Raw genomic sequence first — 24025 nt, 5'->3', positions numbered from 1 at the left:
AGGGTAAAGCCCAGAGACACCTGTAGTAACTGTGGATTTAAAAAATGTAATACGGGTACTTGGGAGCATGGCTCAAGTGATAGAGTGCCTGCCTAACAAGCATGAAGTCCTGAGTTCAAAGCCCAGGACTGCCAAAATACGTACACACACACACATACACACATAAATATACATATATACATAATGCAATACAGGATCAGTGAATCTTCTGCCATTGAGGAATAAGAGACAATAGTCCTCACAGTCACCATGAGGTGATAAGGGATAGCCACTGGGCACTCATTTGCTCCTCCCTTCCTTACTGCAGCTCATGGGAGCCAGGACTGCAGCCGGCACCAAGGACAAAACACAAGGACAGACATCCTCTCTGTACTTGTGGGACAAACTGTCAACCATGTGGGTTTGTCACTGGGTCACCATCATCGTCAACATGTGGTAAGCGTCTTCTCTGTACAAGGCTTCATCGCATAATCTCACAGCAAAGGCTGAGGTAGGTAATGATGGTACACAATTTACAGATCAGGAAACAGACACAGAGAGGGGCAGCAGTTTGCCCAAGGTTGCACGGCCAGTGAATGGGACAGATGCCTGGAACTTGAATTTGGATTCCACTAATCACCCAAATGTACCCTTCTAATCCTTTCTTATGCTTCCATGATGGTGCTGAGCCTGTGAAAATTTCTGCCAATCAGACAGCAGAGAGTTTCTAGGTCCATCTTCCAGTGTCCCTCCTGGAAACCCAGTGACATGACACCTAAGAATGTAAGACACTGCAGAAAGGACGGACACAGACAAGAACAGTGATAAAACCCCAGGGATGGTGAGCCTGGCTAAAAGTAACTACCTCAGCTATAAAGTGCATTTCCACTAGTAGAAAATACTAGCTACCCTATCTCCCCTCTGCCGGCAGCCTGATAGAGTCTCTACTTTTTTTTTTAAGTTCCTTTTCCCCACAACCAAACAATTGATTAGGAACAAAAGAAACCTTGTCATGGTACTTTCCAATAGAAACTTCAAAGACTTTCTGTTGCTGTTAGAATACATGTGGGCTGCTTAACAGGGCTCTCAAGATCCTGTATGGTCTGACAGTCTACTGGCTTATGCCCTTGCCACACCCTGTCCACATAAACCTGTCTTCATTCATAGCATGGGTGTATTCCCTCCTGCCTCAGGACCTTTGCACATGCAAGTCTCTCACCTTGTCTGGAACAGTACCTACCATCCATTTATTCACTCCATTAATTCCTCTTCTGTTTTTAAAAACTGTCAGCTCAAAGTTACTTCCCAAGGGAAGTTTCTCTGGCCCTCTAGAAGAGGTTATACTCATGTCATTCTCTGGCTTTCAAAGCATGCAAATTTCCATCCCACAATGTCATAAAGATATAATTATTTAATGAATTAATCAAGACAGTCTTTAAGGCAGAGAGATGTTAAATATCTTATTGGTGACTGTCACCTCAAATCCTAGCAAATGTGTTATAGATTTGAATGAATGAATGAATGAGCAGTGAAGCCCTGAAGTTTATAGGTCATTAAAATGCATTTCAAGGTCACCACTTCAGTTAAAGGTTTCTCTTTCTGTCTTTGAAATGATATTGCCACATAGGGCAGACTCCCAAGACAAATGGCAGTGGGGAGTCCACACGTCTCTAGGCAGAAGATGGTAGGGAACAGACAGACAAGACCAACCAGGTTTGCAAAAGGAACAACAGGGATGCATGTCTGATCTCTCTAGGAAATCTTTGGGAGTTAGCTGGCATGAAGTGTTAGCCAGCAATGTGTCTGGTCAGCCAAGGAAAGATGCTTTTGGGGGAAGCAGAAATGTGGGGTAAGAGCTGCAATCAATGAGTCTTGGGATCCAATGTCACTAGCCTTTTGGATTTAGAAAGAGAAAGGTGGCACAGGGTGAATTACAGTGCTGATGAGCTCCAGGTATTTCCGATGCGCTTATGCAGAGAAAGCTGGCTCCGTGGTAAGAAAACATACTATGCTGTCACTGACACGTACACCAGGGGACTGGTTAGGATTAAAGTCACGGACAGGTGCTGGCGAGCATATTGCCTGTCTCTTCTGGCTGACCCTTGCCAGGCAACCCCGATGGGAGAATTGGATGTCACGTGCTGCTTCCCAGCTCAAGATGAAGCCTGGCATGCCATGCAGATTGAGGGAAATAAGAGATAAGAGATGCTTGCTGTTTTATGTCAGGTTCAGCAGGTCAAAGTCAGGAGAGTGACACCTGACGGCCTTGGGAACCACTACCACTCATTCATACTCTGTCTGAGGTCCTGAAACCTGAGCCCCTGAGAAGGTAAGCTGGTACCTAATTGACGGACTTACCTTCACCTGGGACAATGAAGGGCAGCCATGCCTGAGTCCAAAAAATGGTATTTGCAAGGGTTGAGATGTGTGTTATGGGTAAGGCCATTTACCAAAAGTGGGAGATCTGGTGGAATGGTCTAGTGCAGGGGGTCTGTTTTGATAAATAAAGTCTTATTGGTACACAGTCATGCCCATTCATTTCACATTGTCTATGGCTTCCCTAATGCTGTGACAGTGAAGTTTCATTATCAAGACAGAAATATAGATGACAACACCTAAAATATTTACTATCTGTCCCTTTATTAAAAAGCTGGCCATCCTCTCATGTAACGTAATGTTCTCTCTTTTCAGTTCTTCCCACACCTTCCCCACAAGTTTCTGGCATTTTATCAAAGGGTCTTCCTGACCCATCATATCCTCCTCCCATGGTGGAGCTGTATACTTTCCCCCCCGACATAATACCCGGCCAGTCATATGCAGTTTCCTTCCTTCATGAGCACAGGGTGTCACCACACACAGCTTTTCTTACAACTGTATTCCCAGGACACAGCAAAGCAGCAGGCATACAGTAAGCACTTAATGTCTGATGAATGATCAAAGAACTACTTGCTCCTTGTATTATTACTTTGTTCATATTTTCTTATTTAGATCAACTATGTTTAAAAGAGAACTTCAAAAATCTCCAGGTAAATATCAACACTTCCAAAAACTCATCCGTGCATTACTTTAAATTATCATTCTTCATCCTACAAGTGACCTATGGATCACCCTTTGGCTTACTATTAAGGACATGGGGAAGTCTAAGCCTAGGTTGCAGCTCTCAGTAGGTGGGCATGTCCCCATGTCCCTTTTGACTCATAGTGGGGCAGATGAGATCCGACCTTACCATGTGCTGAGAGATTAAATGAGACCGTGGGAAGCAAGTGCTTAGCACCGTGCACATGCGCAGAGCTGGGTGAACAGTGGTGGGGATGCTCAGGGAAGGTGCCTGAATCCTGGTAGCTCAGCCCACCACAGAGCAACACCTTTGGTACTGCAGCCATCACTCTCAATGAAGCCCATCCAGGACCGTGCCCCACTTGCTGAGTGGTTCCACCACACCCCGGCAAAGCAATTTGGATTAATGGGACTATTTAGCTGCCGGTGTCCAGAGAAAGCATTGTTTAAAGCAACTTGTTAGAAACTTCCCCAGGGTGGCAAACTTTTAAACAAAGATTGACTCTGTAATCAAAAATTGCTTGGCCTTAAACCAGGTTCCGGCAGCACAGAGAGCACAATTATATTGAGAAAGGGTAGCAGTGTTTGTGCCCCTGGTGTGGTTTGCCAAGTAATGTTGACTGATGAATGCAATTAAGTTGTGCCAATGAGAATCCTTCTTTGGAGGAGGAAGGACACAGGAGACAGGAGGCAGCTCTCAGGGGTGCAAATTTCCCTTTCAGTGAGGGGACAAAACTTCCATGTGGCATTGCACTTCACCCTTGTGCAGGGAAAACTGGGAAGCATTGCAATGGCCTCCTCTTGCCCATTCTCCACTTTCCAATGAATCAGTGTTATGGGCAGTGGGCCATCCCAGAACCCAGGTTCCAGCCACTCAATGGACTGGGTGGGACTGTTTCAGCTAAGACAGGCAGGAGCGGGAGGAGGTGGTATGGGTCTGATGAGCACAGGGGACTTTAAGCCTCAGCTTCTATTCCATGATCACTTGCCACACTGGTGACCAGCCCAGATGTCTGAGCACTTTCTGACACTGCCTCCGGCCATTAGGATAGTGTCACTGGGACTGATCACTTGGAACTGGGGACAGGATGAACTTGGAGAGGAAGTCAGTGGGGAGAGACGGGAGTGAGCTTCCCATGTGAAACTTCAGGCAGGCTGTGCTGTGCTGATTCAAGATGGAATGGAGAAATGTATTTGGCAGAACAGTGTCATTTCACTCCATTGTGGGAGAAGGCCCTCTTCAGAATGTCTTTGGCAGCATAAAGAGGAGAGAAGCCCACTGGCAGGGGAGGGGGGGTTCAACCACAGACCAAGTTGGCTCACCTCAAGGCAATCACTATTTGTACTCCCGTAACAACTGGATTTCCTCAGTGCCATGCCTCTGTTGCTATTTTGCAATTAATGCAAGGGCATGGAGTTATATAATATGAGTGGGAGGGAAGAAGGAGAGAAATCACAAAAGAGCTCACCAAAAAAGACCACACCGCGTTTTTGTCTAGAATTAGTCATCATACAGGGGGCCAGGTGTAGTGGTGCATACCTATAATATCAGATAACTGGGAAGTGGAGACAAAAGGACTGCTGCACAAAGACAGCCCAGGCAAAAAGTTACCTAGATCTTATCTCAAAAAACAAGTCAGGTATGGTGGAGCATGCCTATAACCCAGCTACTTACTTGGGAGATGAAGGTAGGAGAATCTTGGTCTGAGGCTGACCAGGACAAAGCTGGAGACCCTATCTGAAAAACAAACTAAAGCAAAATGGGCTGGGGCATGGCTCAAACAGTAGAGCACTTGCCTAGAAAGTACAAGGCCCTGAATTCAAGCCCTAGTCCTGCCAAAAAAATAGGAATTTTAGTTGTCATTGTCAACATCCTCAAAAGGGAACCATTTCCTTGCACAAAGAATTCCCAAATCTGCATTAATATCTCTCATTTTCATAAGAAGCCCATGGAGACAGTAAAGAGGGAGCATACTCTAGCTGGCTTGCCACAACAAGGCCTCCTGCTCCCATCCCCTATTTTAGGATTACCCACAGAAGAAGGAGCCGACACTGTGATCACTCATTGACAAGATGTTGCTTGAGACATGGTGGCACATGGACTGGATAAGTGCACTGTGAAGTCCCCACTAGACTCCAGTCCTTTTTCCTATGTTCCTGCCTCACAGGCCTGGATCATACCTAACCCCATGGGACCAAGGTCAGCCACACTTTTCTCTCTTGCCTCTTCCTTTCATGCAAGTGGGCAAGCCATGGCAAGATGGCACACTTCGCCATCTCTTCCCAATACCTGTCAGTGCGTCTGAGCACGGCAGTCCCAATGTCTCATTGGCAGGAGGGTGAGGAGGAGATGAATGTAGATGGAGGCCTGAGCCACTCTGCTCACTCTACTATGTGTCCAAGAGCTGGAAATGAAGCAGTGTTTGGATTCCCAGTCGGCCATTGTTCCTGGTATGGATCAAGGACGGGTACCGTTATCATCCCCCGTCTACAGGTAAGGAAAGTAAGACTCAGAAAGTTTGGCTTCACTTGCCTTGGGAGCACAGAGCGGGGGAGGTAGGGTGCAGACAGGTGTACTCATTAGTTCCTGCTGCCGTAATGTGGTACCATAAAAAAGAAAAATTCTTTTTCCCTAGTTCTGGAGGCTGGAAGTCCAAGATCAAGGTGCTGACCAGTTTCATTCTTTTTGAGGGCGCTCCTTTTGACTGTCAGATGGCTACCTTCTCACTGTGTCCTCACTTGGCAGAGAGAAAGAAAGAGAACTCTCTGATATTTCTGTTCTTTCTTTCTGTGCAGTGCTGGGGATTGAACTCACGGTCTCATGCTTGTTAAACGAGCACTCTGCCCCTTGAGCCATACTCCCTATTCCTTCACTGTTAGTTTGCTTTTCAGATAGGGTCTCCAGCTTTTGCCTGGATGGCCTTGAACTGCAGTCCTCTTATCTCCACCTCCTGAGTGGCTGGGATTACAGACATGCACCACTTTACCTAACTGGTATTTCTTTATGATTCTGTAGGACAAGGGCTCTACCCTTACTTCATCCAACCTCAATGATCTTCTTCCAGCTCCTATCTCCAAATACAGAAGTGGGGCTTCAACCTACGCATTTGGGGGAAGACATGACTCAGGCTATAGCAACACTTCTAATTCAGGACAGGCTGACCTCACATGATGTCTTCTCATGGAAGGAATTAATGGTGCAGAAAATGCTGACATTGTTTTGCTTTGGAACAATTATGCACATTGGGGGTGACAGCATCATTCCTTCTTAATTAGGTCTGCGTTAGGCTAATATTTAAATGAATGAGAATTCCACTGGGTAGCCCCAGCGAGGCGGTTAGGGGAGAGGTTTGGAGAGCCTATGGTCCAGAAGGAACAAGACTGCAAAGGAATGTCAAAGGTAGCGCCACTCTAGCTAATGTGTGACAGCTGGTTCCCGGGTCTATGCTCAGAGCAGACACAATGGTTAAAGTCCCCATCTTTGTCAGCAGAGAGGAAGTGAGCCCATCTGGCCACACTGGTTGTGGTGGAGATTATGGTCTAGTGTGGTTGGCTTCCTCCTCCCCCACCATGGTCAACTGCTATGCAACGTGATGGCAGCCTAGGGGAGTGAGCAAAGTCTGTTGAACTTGTTAGTCAGCTGAGCCTGTGTTCAAATCCTGGTTCTGTCACTGCCCCACTGGGTGAATTGGGGCAAGTCAACTGGCTCACCGAGTCCATGTCTTTCTGTGAGTCTGCACAGGGATGTGGTGAGGACTAAACAGGAAGTAATGGTAGGGTAGCACCTGGCCGTACATCAGGAGACTGTGATCTCAGGCTCTGCTGTACCTGCTCATCTCTTGGTTACTGGACAATGCCTGCCTCCACTCTCATCCAGAGGAAGGGACCAAAGATTTAGTTTGGGAGGACCATCCAGGGTGTGGAATATGATAGGCTGGTGAAGAACTTGAGTCTGTTCCCCCAATGATGAAAGGACATTGGATTAGAATACTGGCTTGAGCTCCACTAATTATGACACACTGGGAAAACTCCTTTATGTCTATCAGCCTCAGTCTCTTCAACTGTAAAATGGGAGATACTGATCACATCCACCCGAGCTTGTTGCAGGGATGACTCTGGGAAATATATGGAAGTCACTTGTCCCAGAATCACTTGGCTTAATAAGTGCCAAGAAGTGTTAACAACTACCATTAGCAGCCAGTGAATGGCAGGTATTAAAGGGCTCCCCCTGTCATCTACATTGAGAGGCCACTTACCATGCTGTGCAATGATTCAGGATGGAAGCAAAGGAAGGAAAGTAAATAATAAAAATTATTTTAAATCCAGAGTTGCCATTTATAAACCTAATGGTTGGACCTTAACCCTGTCCCTGGAGCTCTGAGTTCATGTAACTCTCTACCATCATCAATGGAAAAAGGTAGAACCTCTGCATCCTGTTCCCTCTTGCCCTATTAAATAGCTGACCTTGAGAATAGTCTCCACCTCTAGTTAGATGTGAGGGACAGGCAGGGGAAGACTACAGCATTGATTATCCGTGGACCTCTCTGCACTCACATCCAAATTCCCACGATGCACCTGGAGCATACACACTGTCCCTACTCTTGGATACCAGTGGAAAAGCTACATTAAAAAAAAAAAAAGGTTTGGCTTTGCCAAGAGAATATGCCCCCACCCTCTGGGCAGGAAGATGCCAGGGCTGTAAACGTTCCATCTACAGACTCATACAGAGCTGCCACCAAGAGGGTGGGGAACTATGACATCCATGGCGGGAGAAATTAGGAAGAAAATGACTTAAAAACACAATACATGATCAACCTGGGATCTGGTGAGCCCATTGGCAGAAGACCATATTTCTGAACTGTTTAGCATCAGTTCTCTCTCCTTTTGGTAAAAGCAGAGTCAGTGCTCTCTAGTGGAAGGATTTCTACTCCATGAAATGGAAGGTTCGTGGGCACAAAGCACATGTTTACATTTACATTAAAATAAAATTTAAAATTTAGTTCCTCAGTCTGATGAAGCACATTTCAAGCTTTGTGTGGCCACATGTGGCTGGTGGCTACTGCATCAATTGGCATAGCTATGGAACATTTCCATCAGCCAGAAAGTTCTTGGATGGCACTGGACCAGCACATTGCTTAGCTCCTAATAGGATCAAGCATTTGTTTAATAAATGAATGGGTAAATGAATAAAGTGCTCTACTCTCTGCTGGCCAGAAAAGAACCAAAATTCAAGACAGAAACATTAAATTCTTTCCCCCTAGGACTTTGAATCATTTTTTCATTAGCAAAAGAGTGCATGAAGAAACAGAGAACAAACCAACAAATATGGTAGAAATGTGTTCAAGCAAAATGGCAGCACTCACACCATTTTGATGAAACACTCACACCACTTGTCTTTTGTTATGCAACGTTTTACATCCTATAGCCTTTCCAGAAATATCTATCCTGATATACGTTAGCTAAATTACATCTTAAACTGATGTGACCACTCCCGGTTTTCTGAGGAGCCTGGATTCTTATCACCTGAGGTTCAACAGAACTGGAAAGAACAGTCTCAATTCATTTGTCTGTGGATGTTTGGGGTTGGTCCTGGCTTCAAGATAGCCTAAGAGTTGTCTGACCTAAAATAAAAGCTCAGAAAACTCAGAACAGCTGGCAAGAGAAAAGCAAAGCATGTTTCTGCAAAAGCAGGACTGTGCTCTGTCAGCTTGAAAAATAACAGGGCTGAGGATATGTTTATTTTGTTACTAGATGGAAACAAAACATTCACAGCATAATGACTGGTGTGTTTTTCCAGTCCTTTGTGAGTGATGGTCCACACAGGTGCACCCTTTCAAACTCGCTCTATATCTGGGTGTGTCTTTCATTGGATAGTTTCATCCCAGGGGCTTTGGGGTCTCAGGAAAGAGGGTGTACATCTCTGAACATCCAAAGACAGAAGTGGCTTGGATGCTGAGGATGCAGAGATGGTCACACTCGATGATCTGGGTGTCATGCCCCCAAATATCACTTCCCATAAGTACCCAGGCTAACAGATTTGCCATTACAGCATTTACTTTGTTATTTATTTCTAAAATTGTGCGATGAATGTCTGTCTCTCCCTGGATATACATTGAATGGTTTTCAGCCTTCCTTCCATTGTGTATTAAAAACACATGGGGAGCCTTAAATACATATAGGTTCCTGCTACCCACAGGAATTTATATTCAGTTGGTTTGGGGAGGATCCCTGAATTTCTGAAACCCTGATCTGCCTTTGCTGAGAACCACATCATTCTGTGTTAAGCTCCCCTTGAGAGAGATGATGTCTGCAAAGCACCCTATGCTTTGCAGATAATCAGGAAATGGCCTTGGGGAATCTCTGGACTGTCTTCAGAGCCTGGCTCAGTCTGTGACCACCTTGGAGGGGGGGTGGGTTCTGAAGGCCCAAGGAAAGGCTGCAGACAGCCTAGGTGTTAGGTGATGAGGGTCTGACCTGGGTCAGCATGGGAGTCAGAGATCGGAATGCACAGTAGAGGTGTCAGGGTTGGAATATGCAGAATCTGGGTGGAGTGGCAAGGTGGACACTCCACCTTGGGTAGACAGGCTTCCAGCTGCTGTGAAGAGGACAATAGTAGTCCTATTTGGAGAAATAGGGAAATGAGGAGGAAAAATGAGGAGGAGGAGGAAAAATGAGGAGGAGGAGGAGAAATATGGAAATGAGAGGTGGGTTAAGCAGAAACATTTAAGACTCATTTGAGAGCTCCTGTGGGGAGAGAGCTCTCCATAGCTAATTTCACCTGTCATGTCTATCAACAGGTATACCAGTTGTCCAAAGGATCTTGGGGCTTTTATTTCAGGATTTTATGCTCTTTAAAAAGGATGAGAGACACCTCACAATGTTGTGCTGGCTAGTGTAAACAAACAAATAATAACAAGTGTTAGGATGTGGGAAAAATGCAAGTCTTGAGCGTCATTGGTAAGAATGTAAAATGCTGCAGCTACTGTAGAAAACAGTACGGTGGTTGCAAAAACACCTGAAATAGAATTAGCATACATCAATTCCACTTGGAAAGGCAGGGTCCCAAAGTGGTCCCTGTACATCAGTATTTATGACAGTATTAGTCTACTTATGGATGAATAAGTCTACATATGGATAATGTGATAACATATGGGAATATTATTCAGCTTTAAAGAAGAAATAAATTCTGACTCCTGCTACAACATAGCCGGAAACTTAAAGCCATTATGTTACGTAAAAGAAGCCAATCACAAACACAAGTACTGTGTGACTATACAGTCATCAAACTCATAGACATAATAATGGCGGTTGCCAGGGACTGGAGGGAGAAGAGCAATGGGAGTTGTTTACTGAGAAGAGTTTCAGTTTTGCAACATGGAAGGAGATGCATGGTAGTGACGACTGCACAACAAAGAGAATGCACCCAGTCCCGCTAACTGTAGGCATAAAAATGGTGGAGACTGCAAATTGTATGTTACCACAATTAAAAGTCAAGAACATGAAACAAAGAGGGGTCTCCCCCATATTTTCTGTCACATTCATTCAACACCCATTTTCTTCCCAATCCTTAGGCTGTGCCCTTCCTGCCTTAAACCCAGCTCTCTTCTGGCTTCTTTCCCATGACTCCTGACTCCAGTCACTGGGTTGCTGGTCCTCTGCTCCATCTCTGCTGTCTGAATCTCCTGAATGGGAATGCCTGTGCAGGCATGAGGCTCCTGGTCCCCAAACAGAAGGCAGCTGCCTGGCTCTGTGTGACTGAAAGGCTAAATGACTGCTTAGATTCTGGGGGCTTATAGCATCCACGGTGTCTGCACTGCTAGGAGATTTGAACAGGAGAGCAGCTCTGTGGCTCAGTTCTGGGGTCAGCAGAGGCTACTGCCTCCTAACTGGCCACCCTACTTTCATTTGGGTCCCCTCCAACTGTTCTCCCATGGCCACCAACATGATCTCTCAATATTGCTACATAATTTTTCCCTGGTAAAGCCTCACAGTTCACAGGTCAACGTTTCCGGCCCTGCACGGCTGAGTTCACGTTCCTGATCTGGAGGGCAATTTCCCCAGCCACAGCAGCCTTCTCTCAGTTCCTCAAACATGCCATGGGGCTGTGCATCCCTGGCCACCCCATCTTCCTGGAACCTCCTGAGACCCCTCACATAGCTGCTAGGAACTCCTACCAATCCTCTGCACCTTAGGTCCCAGGCTGCTCCCCCGGAGACCACCCATGCCCCCCCATCCATCCCTCATCCTTTGGAACACCTTCCTTCCTTTGGAATGATATGCTCACTCCTGTGGTCATTTTTATTAGTGTCTCTCCCCTCCTTCTTCTGAGACAAGGTCTTTCTATGCAGCCCAGGCTGGCCTGGAACTCTTGATCCTCCTGCCTCATCCACGCAAATGCTGGGATTACGGACATGTGCCACCATGCCTGGTGTTTTTCCCCTTTACTCTGTTAACAATGGCTACCATATAGAGTCCTCAAGGACCAGTGCTGGGCAAAGCCCCATAAGATAGAGTTGCATTTCCTTACAGCAGGTGAAGTCCTCAATTCAGGGCACAGAGCCCAAATCCAACTTGGCCAGGAAACAGGCTTTTGGGAGTTCTTAAGAATCCTGGTGCTATCCACCAATGAAAGGATAAACCAGCTATGGTTATCAATCCAGTGGAATATTAGACAGCTACGAAAAGGCATGAAGCACAGCTATGTGTTCTAATTTGGCTGCACCTTGAAAACACTATGCTAAATGAAAGAGGCCAACCACAAAATTCCTTTCCCTTTCCAAGCCCTCTGCCACTGGGTTACATCACCAGCTCTTTTAAAATTTTTATTTTGGGACATCTCAAACTCATGATCCTACTGCCTCAGCCTCCTGAGTGCTGGGATTACAGGCATGAACCACCACTCCTGGCAGTACAGGGCTTTCTTTCGGGGTGAAGAAAATGTTTTGGAATTTGATAAAAAATGGTGGTTGTACAACATTGCAAATGTCCTGAATATCACAGCACCAAACACTTCAAAATGGTTAATTTTATGTTCGGTGAATTCTACCTTAATTTTTTCAAATGATTCTGGTTTTGCCACTTATTGACTGTATTCTTTAGGTTCTTAACACCTTTGTGCCTCAGTATTTTCATCTGAAAACTGGGAACACCAAAAGTGCACCCTTCAAACCACTGCTGTGTGTGAGTGCTCTCTGGAGCACTTAAGATTGCTGGGGATGGGCGAAGGGCTACAGGTGCATTGTGTGGTCACTGCTGACCATTAACATCAGGAATCCTTTGGCACATTTAAGAACCACTGGGCAGTTTAAAGAAACAGAAAGTGCAGGAGTGACTGTCCCCAGATGCCTAGGCATCCATGACAGTTTCAAGTCCTAGGGCGCCTAAGCTCTGAGCTGGGTATTTTGAAGTGTTTGCCTTCCCTGCAAAGCTTACTGGGTTCTAATACTAATTTCTTTGAACTCATATGGAATTTCTGTCTGGGGGGACTAAAGCCTCCAGCAGAAAGCTCAGCACATAGTAGGTGCATAGCAAGTGTTTGCAGGACTGGGTGTTGGTCTCACATAATGGGTCCCCTACGCTAGCCTTTGGGAGACTATGGAGAAGCCCGGCCACCTGCTTCCTGCCTTACCAGCTGGATGCTGCTCAGGCACCACAGGGAGCTGACTTCTTTAGCTACAGCCCTGGAACTATCTCAAGGCAAAGGGCTGGGTGTACAGCTAAGGTAACAAGCGTGTCCACATGGGAGGCCTGCTGGGTGAACCCTTGTAGCCATAGGTCCTCAACAGGCAGAAGTACCAGACCCTGGGTTGACCTTGAAAATGTCTACACTGTTTCCTCTGCCCAATAGTTTCTATGCCCAGACACAGCCTCGTATGCACACATGGGTACACACCATAGACAGAATGTGAGTCTTGGAGGGGCCATGACAAACTCATCCCTCTTCTTTTTGCCCCAGGTCACTGGGACTGGTTAAGGACAGGTGCTGTGAGGGGCCAAACTAAGCAACAGGGCAAAATGCTTTTGGCTTCACTCCTTCCTGTGAGCAATCTAAAGTGCACCGGGCATGGTCCCCTGCCTTGGTATAAAACCATTGCGCACCCCTCTTTTTGAGACAGAGTCTCACTATGTAGTCCAATTTGGTCCCAAACTTGCCATCCTTCTTCCTCAGCTTCCCAAGTGCTGGGATTAGAGATTGCACCAGCACACCCTGCTTCCCTCGTGCCTTTTGAGAGTCAAGACCTAGTTTTGAACACATCCATCTTCACTCATGTACTGGGCACATAACCAGCTCCAACCAGAGCCTCCGAGGGCCAGGTAGCCCATGGACGGTAGAGTGGGAAGGCCTGGAATATAGACACACAGCCTGCACACCCCAAAGACAGGAATATACTTCATGTTCACAAGCGAGCACATGCTATCCTGTTTTCTCTTAAATCCTTCACTCTTCAGTCTAACTCTGCTTTCCTCACTTTGGAAAGAGATGTGAGATCGAAGAATAGTTTTGCTTCTCTTTTCAAAGGGAAAAGGGAAACACATCAGAGTCCTCCTCTGATGCCCATGTGACACGGACCCAGCTCTTGGTATGCAGCTGGCGCTGTGTTCTGCCTCTCACACACCATATTCCCTTTACCTCTCCCAAGAGGCCTTTGAAACAGGCGCTCCCAACATTTTAAGGTGGAAAAACTGAGATGGAGAAAATTGAACCAACTTGGGCCAATTTCCATGGCCAGTGGATGGTAGAGTCTAAAACCAGGCCGTCTGTGTCCAGGGCCTAAACCAGGCCAGTGACCAGTAAGTCAGTGAGACTTTACCACCTAAGAGAGGAAAAGTCTGCCCTCCCCACCACTGGTTAACACGCAGGACACAGGGAAGTGATGTCAAATCACACAACAGCTCAGAGCAGATACTTTGGGTTCGTTCTGCCTTTGGAGAACCCCAAGTTTTCAGAGCCTCCTGGAACTATCTGACTTAGGCTTTCTCACCCCTTCAAGATGTTTCCCAAGTTTGCTCAAACTTCCTGGGATGGAGAAGTAGTGCTTCTGGAAGCTACAGATGGAGCGGCAGATGGGAAGTGAAAACCTATCAGAGTTGCCTGGGATAAAACTAGTCATGTGCAAAATTCAGATGTTTTGTGTGGGGTGACTTCATGACAACAGCAAGAGGAGCCAGTGGTGCCTGACGCATGAGGTGCCCCAGGCCATGCAACTGGCAGAGGAGAGGGGCAGCAGAATGGAGTGGTGAGGGTGGGCTCTGCAGAGGTGGGGTGAGGGTGAGGAAGAGCAAGTCAGAACGACACAGACACAGCGTGACCTGTAGAAGTAAAGCTGAAAGAAATAGAAGAATGCTGACTGGCTTCTGTGAGCCCCAAAACAGGTCAGGCACGCGGTCTGAGAAAGGACTTTTGAGACCCTTGGAGAGATGCCACCGTGGATATCACTTAGATGCAATCAGGTGACACTTACTGTGCACCTTCTAAGTGCCTGGCATTCTGCTCTGTTCTGTTATTATATCCTGATGTCAGAGGCGTTAAATGTACTGGCTTGTGCCCTCACTGCTACTTAGGTGGTGAAACTCAAATAGGAACCCTGAGCAGTCTGGAGAGAGTCTGAGTGCTTGCTCATCTTCCCGGGTGCTGTGCAGAGCTGGACTCCAGGTTAAGTGGCCACTGTTAGGGCTTCAACTTGCATCAACACAACACGGCACCTCTAGAGGGCAGCAGTGTGCTCACCTACTTGGCCTCCTGGAGTCTCTGGCTAAATGGTGCCACTGTCCCAGACTGACCTGACCTCTGAGGCCTCCAGTGGATGGATGTCTGGGAAGGAAGAGTGTGGGAGTCTGAACCATAGCTCCTCAGACCTTCAAGTACCTTCCCTGGACAGTCCCTGCTAAAAATTGGTCTAACCACAAGTTCAAGGGTCCATACTTTTTCCTTCTGTGCTTGCGAGACAAAAAGCTTGCGGAAGACTTCAAGCCAAAAGAACACCAACCTTGGAACCAGACAGCACTGGTTCTAATCACGGCTCTCTATCATATGACCTGAGTCTCAGTTTGTCCATCTGTAAAGCAGGTTTGCTGTGAGCGTTGAAGGAAGGACCTGCCACATTAGCTTCTGCTCACAGAATGTGGGGACATTTCTGACTCCTTCCTTCTAGGAAGAGCATCTTCTCTGGACTTGCCTCAATTCACTCTTCTCATTCTTTTCTTTGTTATACTTGGTCCATTTTTTAAATTCCACAAATGGAACAAGTTCGTCTCTGATCCATGTTGTGCCCTCTCTGCGAGTGATTTTGGTCCCCAGGGGTTATCTGGTGATGTCCTTAGATGCATAGTTGGCACTAGAGGGCAGGGTGTGTGACTGGCGTCTGGTGGGTAGAGACCAGAGATACTGCTAAACACTGGACAATGCCCAATACAGAACTGTCCAGCCCCAAGCACCAGCAGGGCGTGGCTGGTCTGCAGTGACCTCTTCTTTCTCACTGCCCGCCCATCAATCCCTTGTTAGCACCCATCACCTGAAGGCTGACTCTCCAGAGCATTTCTGACCTCCTGCTGGGCCCTCCAGTCCCCTGCTCACATCTTTCTCTACAGCCCTTGCACAACTTGTCTGCCATCTCTCTGACACATCTAACCCCAGTTTTTCTCAACTAGTTGCTTTTTGCACTAAATGCCCCAAATAGTTCAGAGAACAGTAACTGCTCAATAAATGCTTGCAGGATAAATGAAAAGCCATAATGACTCAAACTCTGCCAGCCCTGGTTTTAAGTCACTCCATCCAACCCGTTAGTCTTCGAGCCAAAGGAAACAGGTGTTTTTTTTAGCCCCCATCAGTTTTTCTTAGGTTCAAGGAAACAAGGGGTATCTTGTCCAGACTGTATACAGGCTGTGCCTTGCTCTCATCTCCTACAAGACCAGGGTGTCTGGGAAAATTACAGGATAGCCCCCAAGCCCTAAGCAGAAGAAGGCTGCGAAGACCAGGCTATGAAAGAAGAGGCCATTTCTAGTGTTTTGGAGTGGTTCCTTTATTCCTGAGCCTTATTTGGATCCTGATTCAAAACCCAAACTCTTGGGACTCTGTGACCTGGATATGTGGTACCCTGAGGAATGGTTTAACACTTCGGGTTGATCATCATATTGATGATTACAGACAAAAGAGATCTCACCTGTGAGAGGCGTGCACTCGAACATGTACAGATATGCTTGTATGATGTCCTGGATTTGTTTAACTACAATCCTGGGTTGGAAAAGAGGGTGAAAATTGAGAGAGTCAACAAGATGGGCCCTGAACTGACAGTGGCTGAGACTGGGCAATGGGTGTGTGGCTGTCATCAAGCTACTCTTGGTACTGGGGTTTGAACTCAGGGCCTTGTGCTTGCTAGGCAGGTGCTCTGTCACTTAAGCTAAGTCCCTAGCTCTGTCTTGCTTGTTACTTTTCAGGTAGGGTCTTGTGTTTTTGCCCATGTGATCTTTCCTCATAGCTGGGATTATAGATACTTGCCACTATGCCTGGCTTACTGATTGAGATGGGGATTCACTAACTTTTTGCCTGGGCTGGTCTTGAACTATGATCTTCCCAATCTCTGCTTCCCAAGTAGCTGGGATTACAGGAGTAAGACACTGTGGCCACACTGCAATAAGAGGTTTGTTTTTTTCTTTTTTTAAAGACAGCTTCATCTAGCTCTCCTGGAAATGATGCACTCAATGTTCTTATGACATCAATGGGTGGGAGGCCCTCCCTTCCCCCTCCCCCAGCACACAGTAAACAACTCAGGATGGAAGTCACAGTTAAAGCCAAGGGCTGTTCTTGACGAGGAAGTATAGTTCATTTTTCTGTGTTTCCTTTCTTTTCCTACAGGATCTCTAAAGCAGCTCTTTAAAGAGCAAACTGACACTCATGCAAAGAGACAGCCATTCTGCTGCAGCCTAGGTTGTGGCTGCTGTGTGTCTCACCACCTCGGACTGTGGCTGCACCCCAGCTCTAGACAGCTGGAGCCAGCGGGCTGTGGGCTCAGAGCATGCAGATCTTCCAAAGAAGCCAGAAACGATTGCTTCATGTGAAATTTCCCAATTGGAAATGTAGGCAATGCATTTGTTTGTTAAAATTTGAAGAGGGGCAAACTACCATGCCCGTGTGCCTCCAATGGCCAAGATGCCCACTTGTGATCTGCCCGGGCTGTTGCCTGGGCCTCCCTTCTTCCACTTGCCCCTTGCAGTTCAACATCAAGGTCAGACCTTGACCTTCCTCTGCTTGTGGCTTCCATCTTGCTCAGGGTAACAGCAGATTCTGGAATCTCCAAGAACACAATTTACTCTCTGTCTTTATGTCACCAGTTACTCTATCCCTCACTCTGTTGTGGCCACTCTGAGCTTTGCTGTCCCTTGTCTACACCCGGCAGGTTCCTACCTCAGGACTCAGCTCTTGACGCTCCTGAGGTGTGGACCACTTTTCCTGCCAGTGTGATTCAGTCCTTCATCCTCTTCCATTCTTATCTAGAAGGATGTGCTTGGTCTCTCTCATTCAGAATATGTCTTGCTCCACTTCTGCATTCTGCTTTATTCTTCCAGCATTCCGTGTGTCTATTTTGTTGGAAGCTGTTTCCCTATTTGAATGGTAGTCCCATGTGCCCTGGTACATTCAAACAAAGGTGGGAAAACCTCGTGCCCACTAACTATCTGTTAAGTGAGTGAGTGAGTGAATGAATGAATGAATCAGTAAGTGACTGTTAGGACTGAACTGAATACAATGCTGAGAGATATTACAGAGACAGCAGGTGAGCTGTGTGACATCTTACTGAGGCAGGATGCCTCTCTGGACAGGAAGCAGACTGCCTGTTCCCATTTGCTGTCACAGAGAAGGTGAGGGGAAGCAAGACCTCAGACCAGGATGGCCTGAGGTCACCGTGGTCTCACCTGATAGGATAGTCAGCCGCACTGAGGTTGATGAAGAAGTCCCAGGGCCAGTCGGTCATCTCCAGGAGGTCCCGCATGCTCTGCAGGTAGGTGGACAGAAGACTGGCTCCCCCCCAGATGGTGGCCATCCTCCAGGGGGTGACGCGGACGTTGCTGTACTGTCTGGCGAACTGGAGCACTTGCCGGTGCAGGTAATTAGAGCGCTTTACCCAGGAGAGAAAGGGTGACATTCAGCAGCCCAGAAAACATCAGACACCAGACATCCCTCGGCACCTTCTCCCCTCTCAGTCCCTTCTCTACCAGTCGACAGTGTGTCTGAACATAATGGATTTGGCCAAGTCATTGATTCTGGCCTGGGGGAGTCTTTGTACATCAGTATTGAAACTTGTATGAAATTTTACATTAGCTATTAGAAATGGAGAGTCCCTAGCCCTTCCTTGGAGCTAATGGCCCACTAGGTCTGGCTGGTGGAATCTGGAAGTTTGCATTTTAATACATGACTGATGGATGCAAGCTAAGAAATACAGGTCTCTATGTATTTGGGGGTGTCCTTCCTTCCCATTCTCCTAGACCTGCTGGAAGGGCTTCACCTTTTTCTCTTGATTTGGGGTACTGAGGATGGAACCTAGGACCTTGCACACGCTAGGCAAGAACTTTACCCTTGAGCTACATCCCAGCCCTTGGTTTCCTGAGACAGAGCCCTGCTGTGTAGCTCAGATTGCCCTTGAACTTGTGACTCTCCCAGCCTCCTGAGTGCTGGGATTATAGCTGTGTGCCACTATGCCCAGCACCCCACTTTGTCTTCTTAACTAAAGATATAATCATGTCACATCAGCCAACCAATAGACACTTCTCGGGGCAACATAGTCCCGAGGTCAGCAAATCAGTTGTGGGCTTTTGTTAATAAAGTTTTATTGATACAACAAAACAGCCACACTCTTTTGTTGACACATTCTGTAGGGAGCCCACTCTAGGGAGAGCTGGTCCCACTAAGCCCATGAGAGGCCATGGGAGGACAGGGAGGAAAAGAGGCAGGAGAAACACTGGTTACCCAGGAGAACTGAGTTCTGGGTTGTATTGTACTGGGTGGTCACAAAACTAACAATAGTGGGGTGTGTGTTTAAAAAGAATAAGTAGAAGAGAATGATGCCATCCTAAAGAAATGATAAAAATTTAAGGCAATGGATATGCTAATTATCTTGAACTGATTGGTTCATCATGTATACATGTATGGAAATAGCAGATTGTCCTCCATAATGATGTATAATTACTATGTGTCAAACAAGAATAAAAAGGGAAAAAAAGAAAAACACTGTTTATGGAGAAAGTTGAAACTCACAGCTGGAAATGCTGAAACCAGCATGTGCGTACACACACTCGCGCGCGCACACACTTCTACCCACACAAAGCAGTACAAGTCCACGTGCACTGAGCCTTTGTCTGGCCTTGTCATTTGGGAGAAATGATCAGGTAGGGACAGACAGACTGCAGAGGAAGCCCAGCTGGGGCCAAGGGAGGAGGTGCCTCACCTTGTCCACGTGGACGTAGTAGAAGTGGTCTTTGTGGTAAATGGCCTTGAACATACGCTGCAGCTGCCGGGAGGCGCGGCCATGGATCACCAGCACGAAGGCGATTCTGACCGGGTTTGCTGGCATGTACTCCACTGAGTCCTCATCCCACTGGACATTCTTGTTGGCTTTGCCTGGGGAAAAGACAGTAGCGATGAGAGTGAGACTTGGATGTCCTTTGGGGGAGCCAGGAACTTCCCTGGTGCTTTTTCTGGGAACCCTTCAGGGGCACACAGCAGTCATATTAGGTCCTGAAATTTATCAAACCAGGCAGGAGATGAGGGCTATAGAGAGATACAGGTCTGAACCACAGAAAAAGCTGCAGTTAATTCTGAGTTAGGAAATTCTAAGATACACGTGCCATTTGTGTCTGTCTACAATCCAGTCTTCCTTCTTCTCCTAATAGCATCCAACATGATTATTTGTTCGCTTGCTTTAAATTGACTTAAACTGTGATAAGGACAGGTAAGATGAACTCTACACTCTTAATATTTTTTAAGTATCCAGTGTAGTATTGTTAACTACAAGTGCAGCAGTCCACAGCAGCTCTTTGGGGCTTATTCATTTGAGTAACTCATGCTTCTTTATCTCTCTCTCTCTCTCTGCCCATGCGCAGTTCACAGGGATGGGGAGGGCCAGCTCAATGATCAGCCCAGGGGTGGCCCTATCACTTAAGGCTGACCAATCAGAACACTGCATCTCCCTGGTCACAGTATCGTTAGATAGATGTGTGACCTTACCAAGCTAATTAGCCCATGAGAGATTCCACACTTTTGTCTGAACTATTACATAAAGAGGTTTCCTCTCTGTTGGATGTCAAACCGGAAGATGATAAGAGCCTTTGCGTTCCCATATGGACAGAAGTTGCCAGAAAAAAAAAAAAAATCCCGCCCAGAGGGAAACCCAACTGAGCAGTGGCGAATAGCCAAGTGCTAACAACCTGGCTTTGAGCTCCAGGGTCAGCCAGGCTGGAGACAAGCCACAGTCATAGATTAGCAGATGTTATTTTACTTGAAGACCCACATCCTACACCAGGTCCACCTGGATATATGGTTCAATTTATCCTTATCCCTATCTCCTCCTTTCCCTTTTAAATGTTCCAAAGGCAAGAGCTCAGAGAGACACAGCTTCTTAATGCACTAAGACACAGCTTATCTTATTACAACTCCAACTTGAAATCTCCCGGCTGTCCTCAGCCTGGTTTCCTCTGGACCTAACTGAATGTCTTCAGGGGTCTGGGTTTCGGAACCCTAGAGTACTGCCAGCATGGTAGCTGTGAGTGTCCCAGAATGTTAAATGGGAAATGTGAGAATGCAGACCCGTTATCCTGAAGGCCAGGAACTTAGGGGTCTGTCGGCTGTCATCAGAAAGTAACATGGCTGCTAAACTCACCAGAACACAGGGTGAGTTTCACATGGGTGATGTCCAAATCCCAGTGCACAGCCTCCTTGTCTGAATGATGCAGATCCTCAGATCTCTCTGCCCTCACTGGTCCCACTGGACACCTGCCTCCATGCTTTTCCTTGAACAAGTGTTCAAGGACACAAGTGTATCTGCCTCAAGACTTTTTCATGAACTATTCCTGCTTCCCAGATCATGGCCTGGCTGCATCTTCCTGTCATTAGTTCATTACTCTCCCAAAGAACTCCCATCTTCCATGCCCTCCATCTTTCAACATGTACTGTTCCAATTGCACGTGTAGAATTCACACTATCAGAAATTATTTATCTGTTTTCTTGTTTATTGTCCGAACACACCATTAGAATGTAAGTTCCAAGACACCAGGGCATGTTTATTTTGTTTGCTGCTGAATGCACAACACTACAATAATATCTGGCACACATTTGGTTCTAGATGAAAAAAAAGTCACACTAGGGTAGATGACGGCTCAGTCTGAGAACGGTGCCTTTACTGAGCACTGCCCTCTCCTTGATATGCTGTATCTCCTTAATCCTCCTGACCACACCAAGAGACACGCTACATGCCTGTTCTTCAAAGGAGAAACCACAGCTTAGAGGCCAAGGCATTTGGTCAAGGTCATATTACTTTGATTAGCCAAGCTGAGATTCAAACTCAGATCTTATTCCAAAGACCATGCTGTTAACCACTAACAGAGATCACACAATCACACTGGGAGCTTAGAAGGGAGAGTTGACAGCCAAGGAGCTTGGCCATGAAATATCTTGAAGTTGGTTATTGCAGTTAAGCAGGCAAGTGTTTAAGGACAGTCATAGCTACTGCACAGGAATTTCTATATTTGATGGAGGGCTGAAACTATGTGACCAATAAAGCTACATCTTTTCATTTTTCCATCCTTTCATTCATAGACTCATTCATTATCCATCCACCATCCATCCATCCATCCATCCACTCACCTACCTATTCATCCATCCATCCACCTACCCACCCATCAATCCATCAGCCATCCATCCATCCATCCATCCATCCATCCAAATCCAACCACCCATGCATCCACTATCCATCGAGCAAAACATCCAACAGCCTACCATGCCAAACATGCTCTATCCATTCAAGGCCTTCTGTGTCCTCCAGCCATGGAGGTCCCTTGTCATGGTTGTGAATAAGTAGATGAATGAATGCATGGTGAAGAAGAGTGGTTGCTGTGGTCCAGAGGAGCAGATGTTTCCTGAGGGCCTGCCACACAAAAGCACTGGGATGAGGGCTCTGTATCCATCCCTATTTGGCTCTGGGAAGACAGCATTACCATCCTTTGAGGCTCGGAGGGGTCAACAGGTTTCCCAGGTACACAGTAAGGACAGTGGTGGGAACAGAAGCAGATAATCACCACATCATATCTATGTACCCTCTGCTGAAGTGAAAGGTAGGGGTTAGGGAAGTCTGGCTCCACTGATCTTTAAAGGGACTTGGACACTGATATTGAAAAAGCCCTTTGTAACTTCTATTTAGGGTTTTAGAAAGCAAAGTAGCTTCAAAGACAGACACACAGAGACATGGCTGCTTTTCTCTGGTGAAGGGAGGAGTGCTGGGAAAACAAAGACAAATCAGCAAGACAACTTGCTTGGTTTAAATAATAGTGTCCTTGGGTCAGACAGTTGGTCTGCAGAACTGCAAAGAAAACAAGGAAAAAAAACCCCAGAGTTCTTCTGCACTACAGCTATTTCGGGGAGAGGCCGGGTGGGAAGGACCAAATCCATTTATGGAAAGGAGGCGCACACAGAGGGGCTGACGGTAATGGGATGAGAGGAGAAAGACCAGCCATTTACTGAGACTATGAGTGCTCAGCCCTGGCTGGACATGGTTTTGCTCAATTTCATCCAAAGCTCTATGAGAAGGAAGTCGTTATCTTCCCACTGAATGGCTGAGGAGGCTGAGGCTCAGGGAGGGAAGTTCCTATTAAGAAGTAGCTAAGCTGCCATACTTACGGTGGTGCATACTTGTAATGCTAGCACTAGGGAGGCAGAAGCAGGAGGACCGCAAGTTTGAGGCTGCCCTTGGCTATGTAGGGAGTCCTATCTTAAAAAACAAGGGCTGGGGATGTAGCTCAAAGGTAGAGCATTTGCCTAGCACGTGCAAGGTCCTGGGTTTCATCCCCAGCTCTGCATATTAAAAAAAAAAAAAAAAGAGTGGCTGAGCTGAGGATGGTGTGGGTGTTTGATCTTAGAGTCCCATCCCTGCCACTCTGCTCCATCCAACTCTCTCCACCTTATAAGGAGGAAGATCTGTTCCTAGAAGCACGTCACTTGGCTTTCAGCTACAGGACAAACATCAATGTCGTGTGGTCAGAGCTGGGTGGCTCCTTACAAACAGGTGACTCTGTGAAAGACTGAAATGCAAACACTGCCCAGTTCCTAAAAAAGAATTATGAATTGAACACTGTAATCAGATACCCGTGGCACAAAATAGAATATAAGTGGAAAAATCAGAGTGATTAGAGGCAGAGAGGGAAGCTGACTGCAGACGAATGTTAAAATATCAGGTTGACAGGGGAGAATATCAAGTAGACTTTTGTGATGCAGAAGGGAAGACTGAGAATCGGGACCCATGGCCAGTTCCCATGTTAACTAGTTGGGCAACACTCAGCCTCTTACACCAGCTCGAGGTTTCTCAATGTCACAGTGAAGGAGCACTGTCACAGCCGATGTGTGAACCTCAGTCCTCCTGTGTCTGAGGTTTCTATTCTGAGGTTTCAACCTTGATCCAAAAATATCAAATGGAAAATTCCAAAAATAAACAATTTATGAGTTTTAAATAACTTCTATTACAGTCTATCACTATAATCTTTCTATTTTATTATTAGTTGCTGTAAATCTATTACTGTGCCTCATTTATAAACTGAATGTCGTCAGAGATAGGTATGAATAGGAAAAAATATTAGGCTGGGTGCAGTGGCTCACATCTATAATCCCAGCAACTCGGGAGGTGGAGGTAGGAGGATCACCAACTGAAGCTAGCCCCACACAAAAGCTTGAGATCTTATCCAAAAACAAACTGAAGGAAAAGGGTGGGGACTCAAGTGGTAAAGTGCTTGCCTA

General features: G+C 46.5%; 1 protein-coding gene across 1 annotated transcript in view; it reads right to left on the bottom strand.

Moving 5' to 3' along the window:
- Xylt1 (xylosyltransferase 1) overlaps positions 1 to 24025 on the bottom strand; it is a 119036-nt gene that overhangs the window by 56596 nt on the left and 38415 nt on the right. The window contains exons 2-3 of the mRNA XM_020186695.2: positions 19473 to 19645; positions 17944 to 18146 (exon numbers count right to left, since the gene is read on the bottom strand). Of these exons, the coding sequence (XP_020042284.2) occupies positions 17944 to 18146; positions 19473 to 19645 (376 nt within the window). The remainder of the gene's footprint in view (positions 1 to 17943; positions 18147 to 19472; positions 19646 to 24025) is intronic.

This window comes from Castor canadensis, chromosome 17 (assembly GCF_047511655.1).
Source record: "Castor canadensis chromosome 17, mCasCan1.hap1v2, whole genome shotgun sequence".
Lineage (NCBI taxonomy): Eukaryota > Metazoa > Chordata > Mammalia > Rodentia > Castoridae > Castor > Castor canadensis.
The sequence above is the reverse complement of the archived record's forward strand: the minus strand, read 5'-3'. Positions and strand labels throughout refer to the sequence as shown.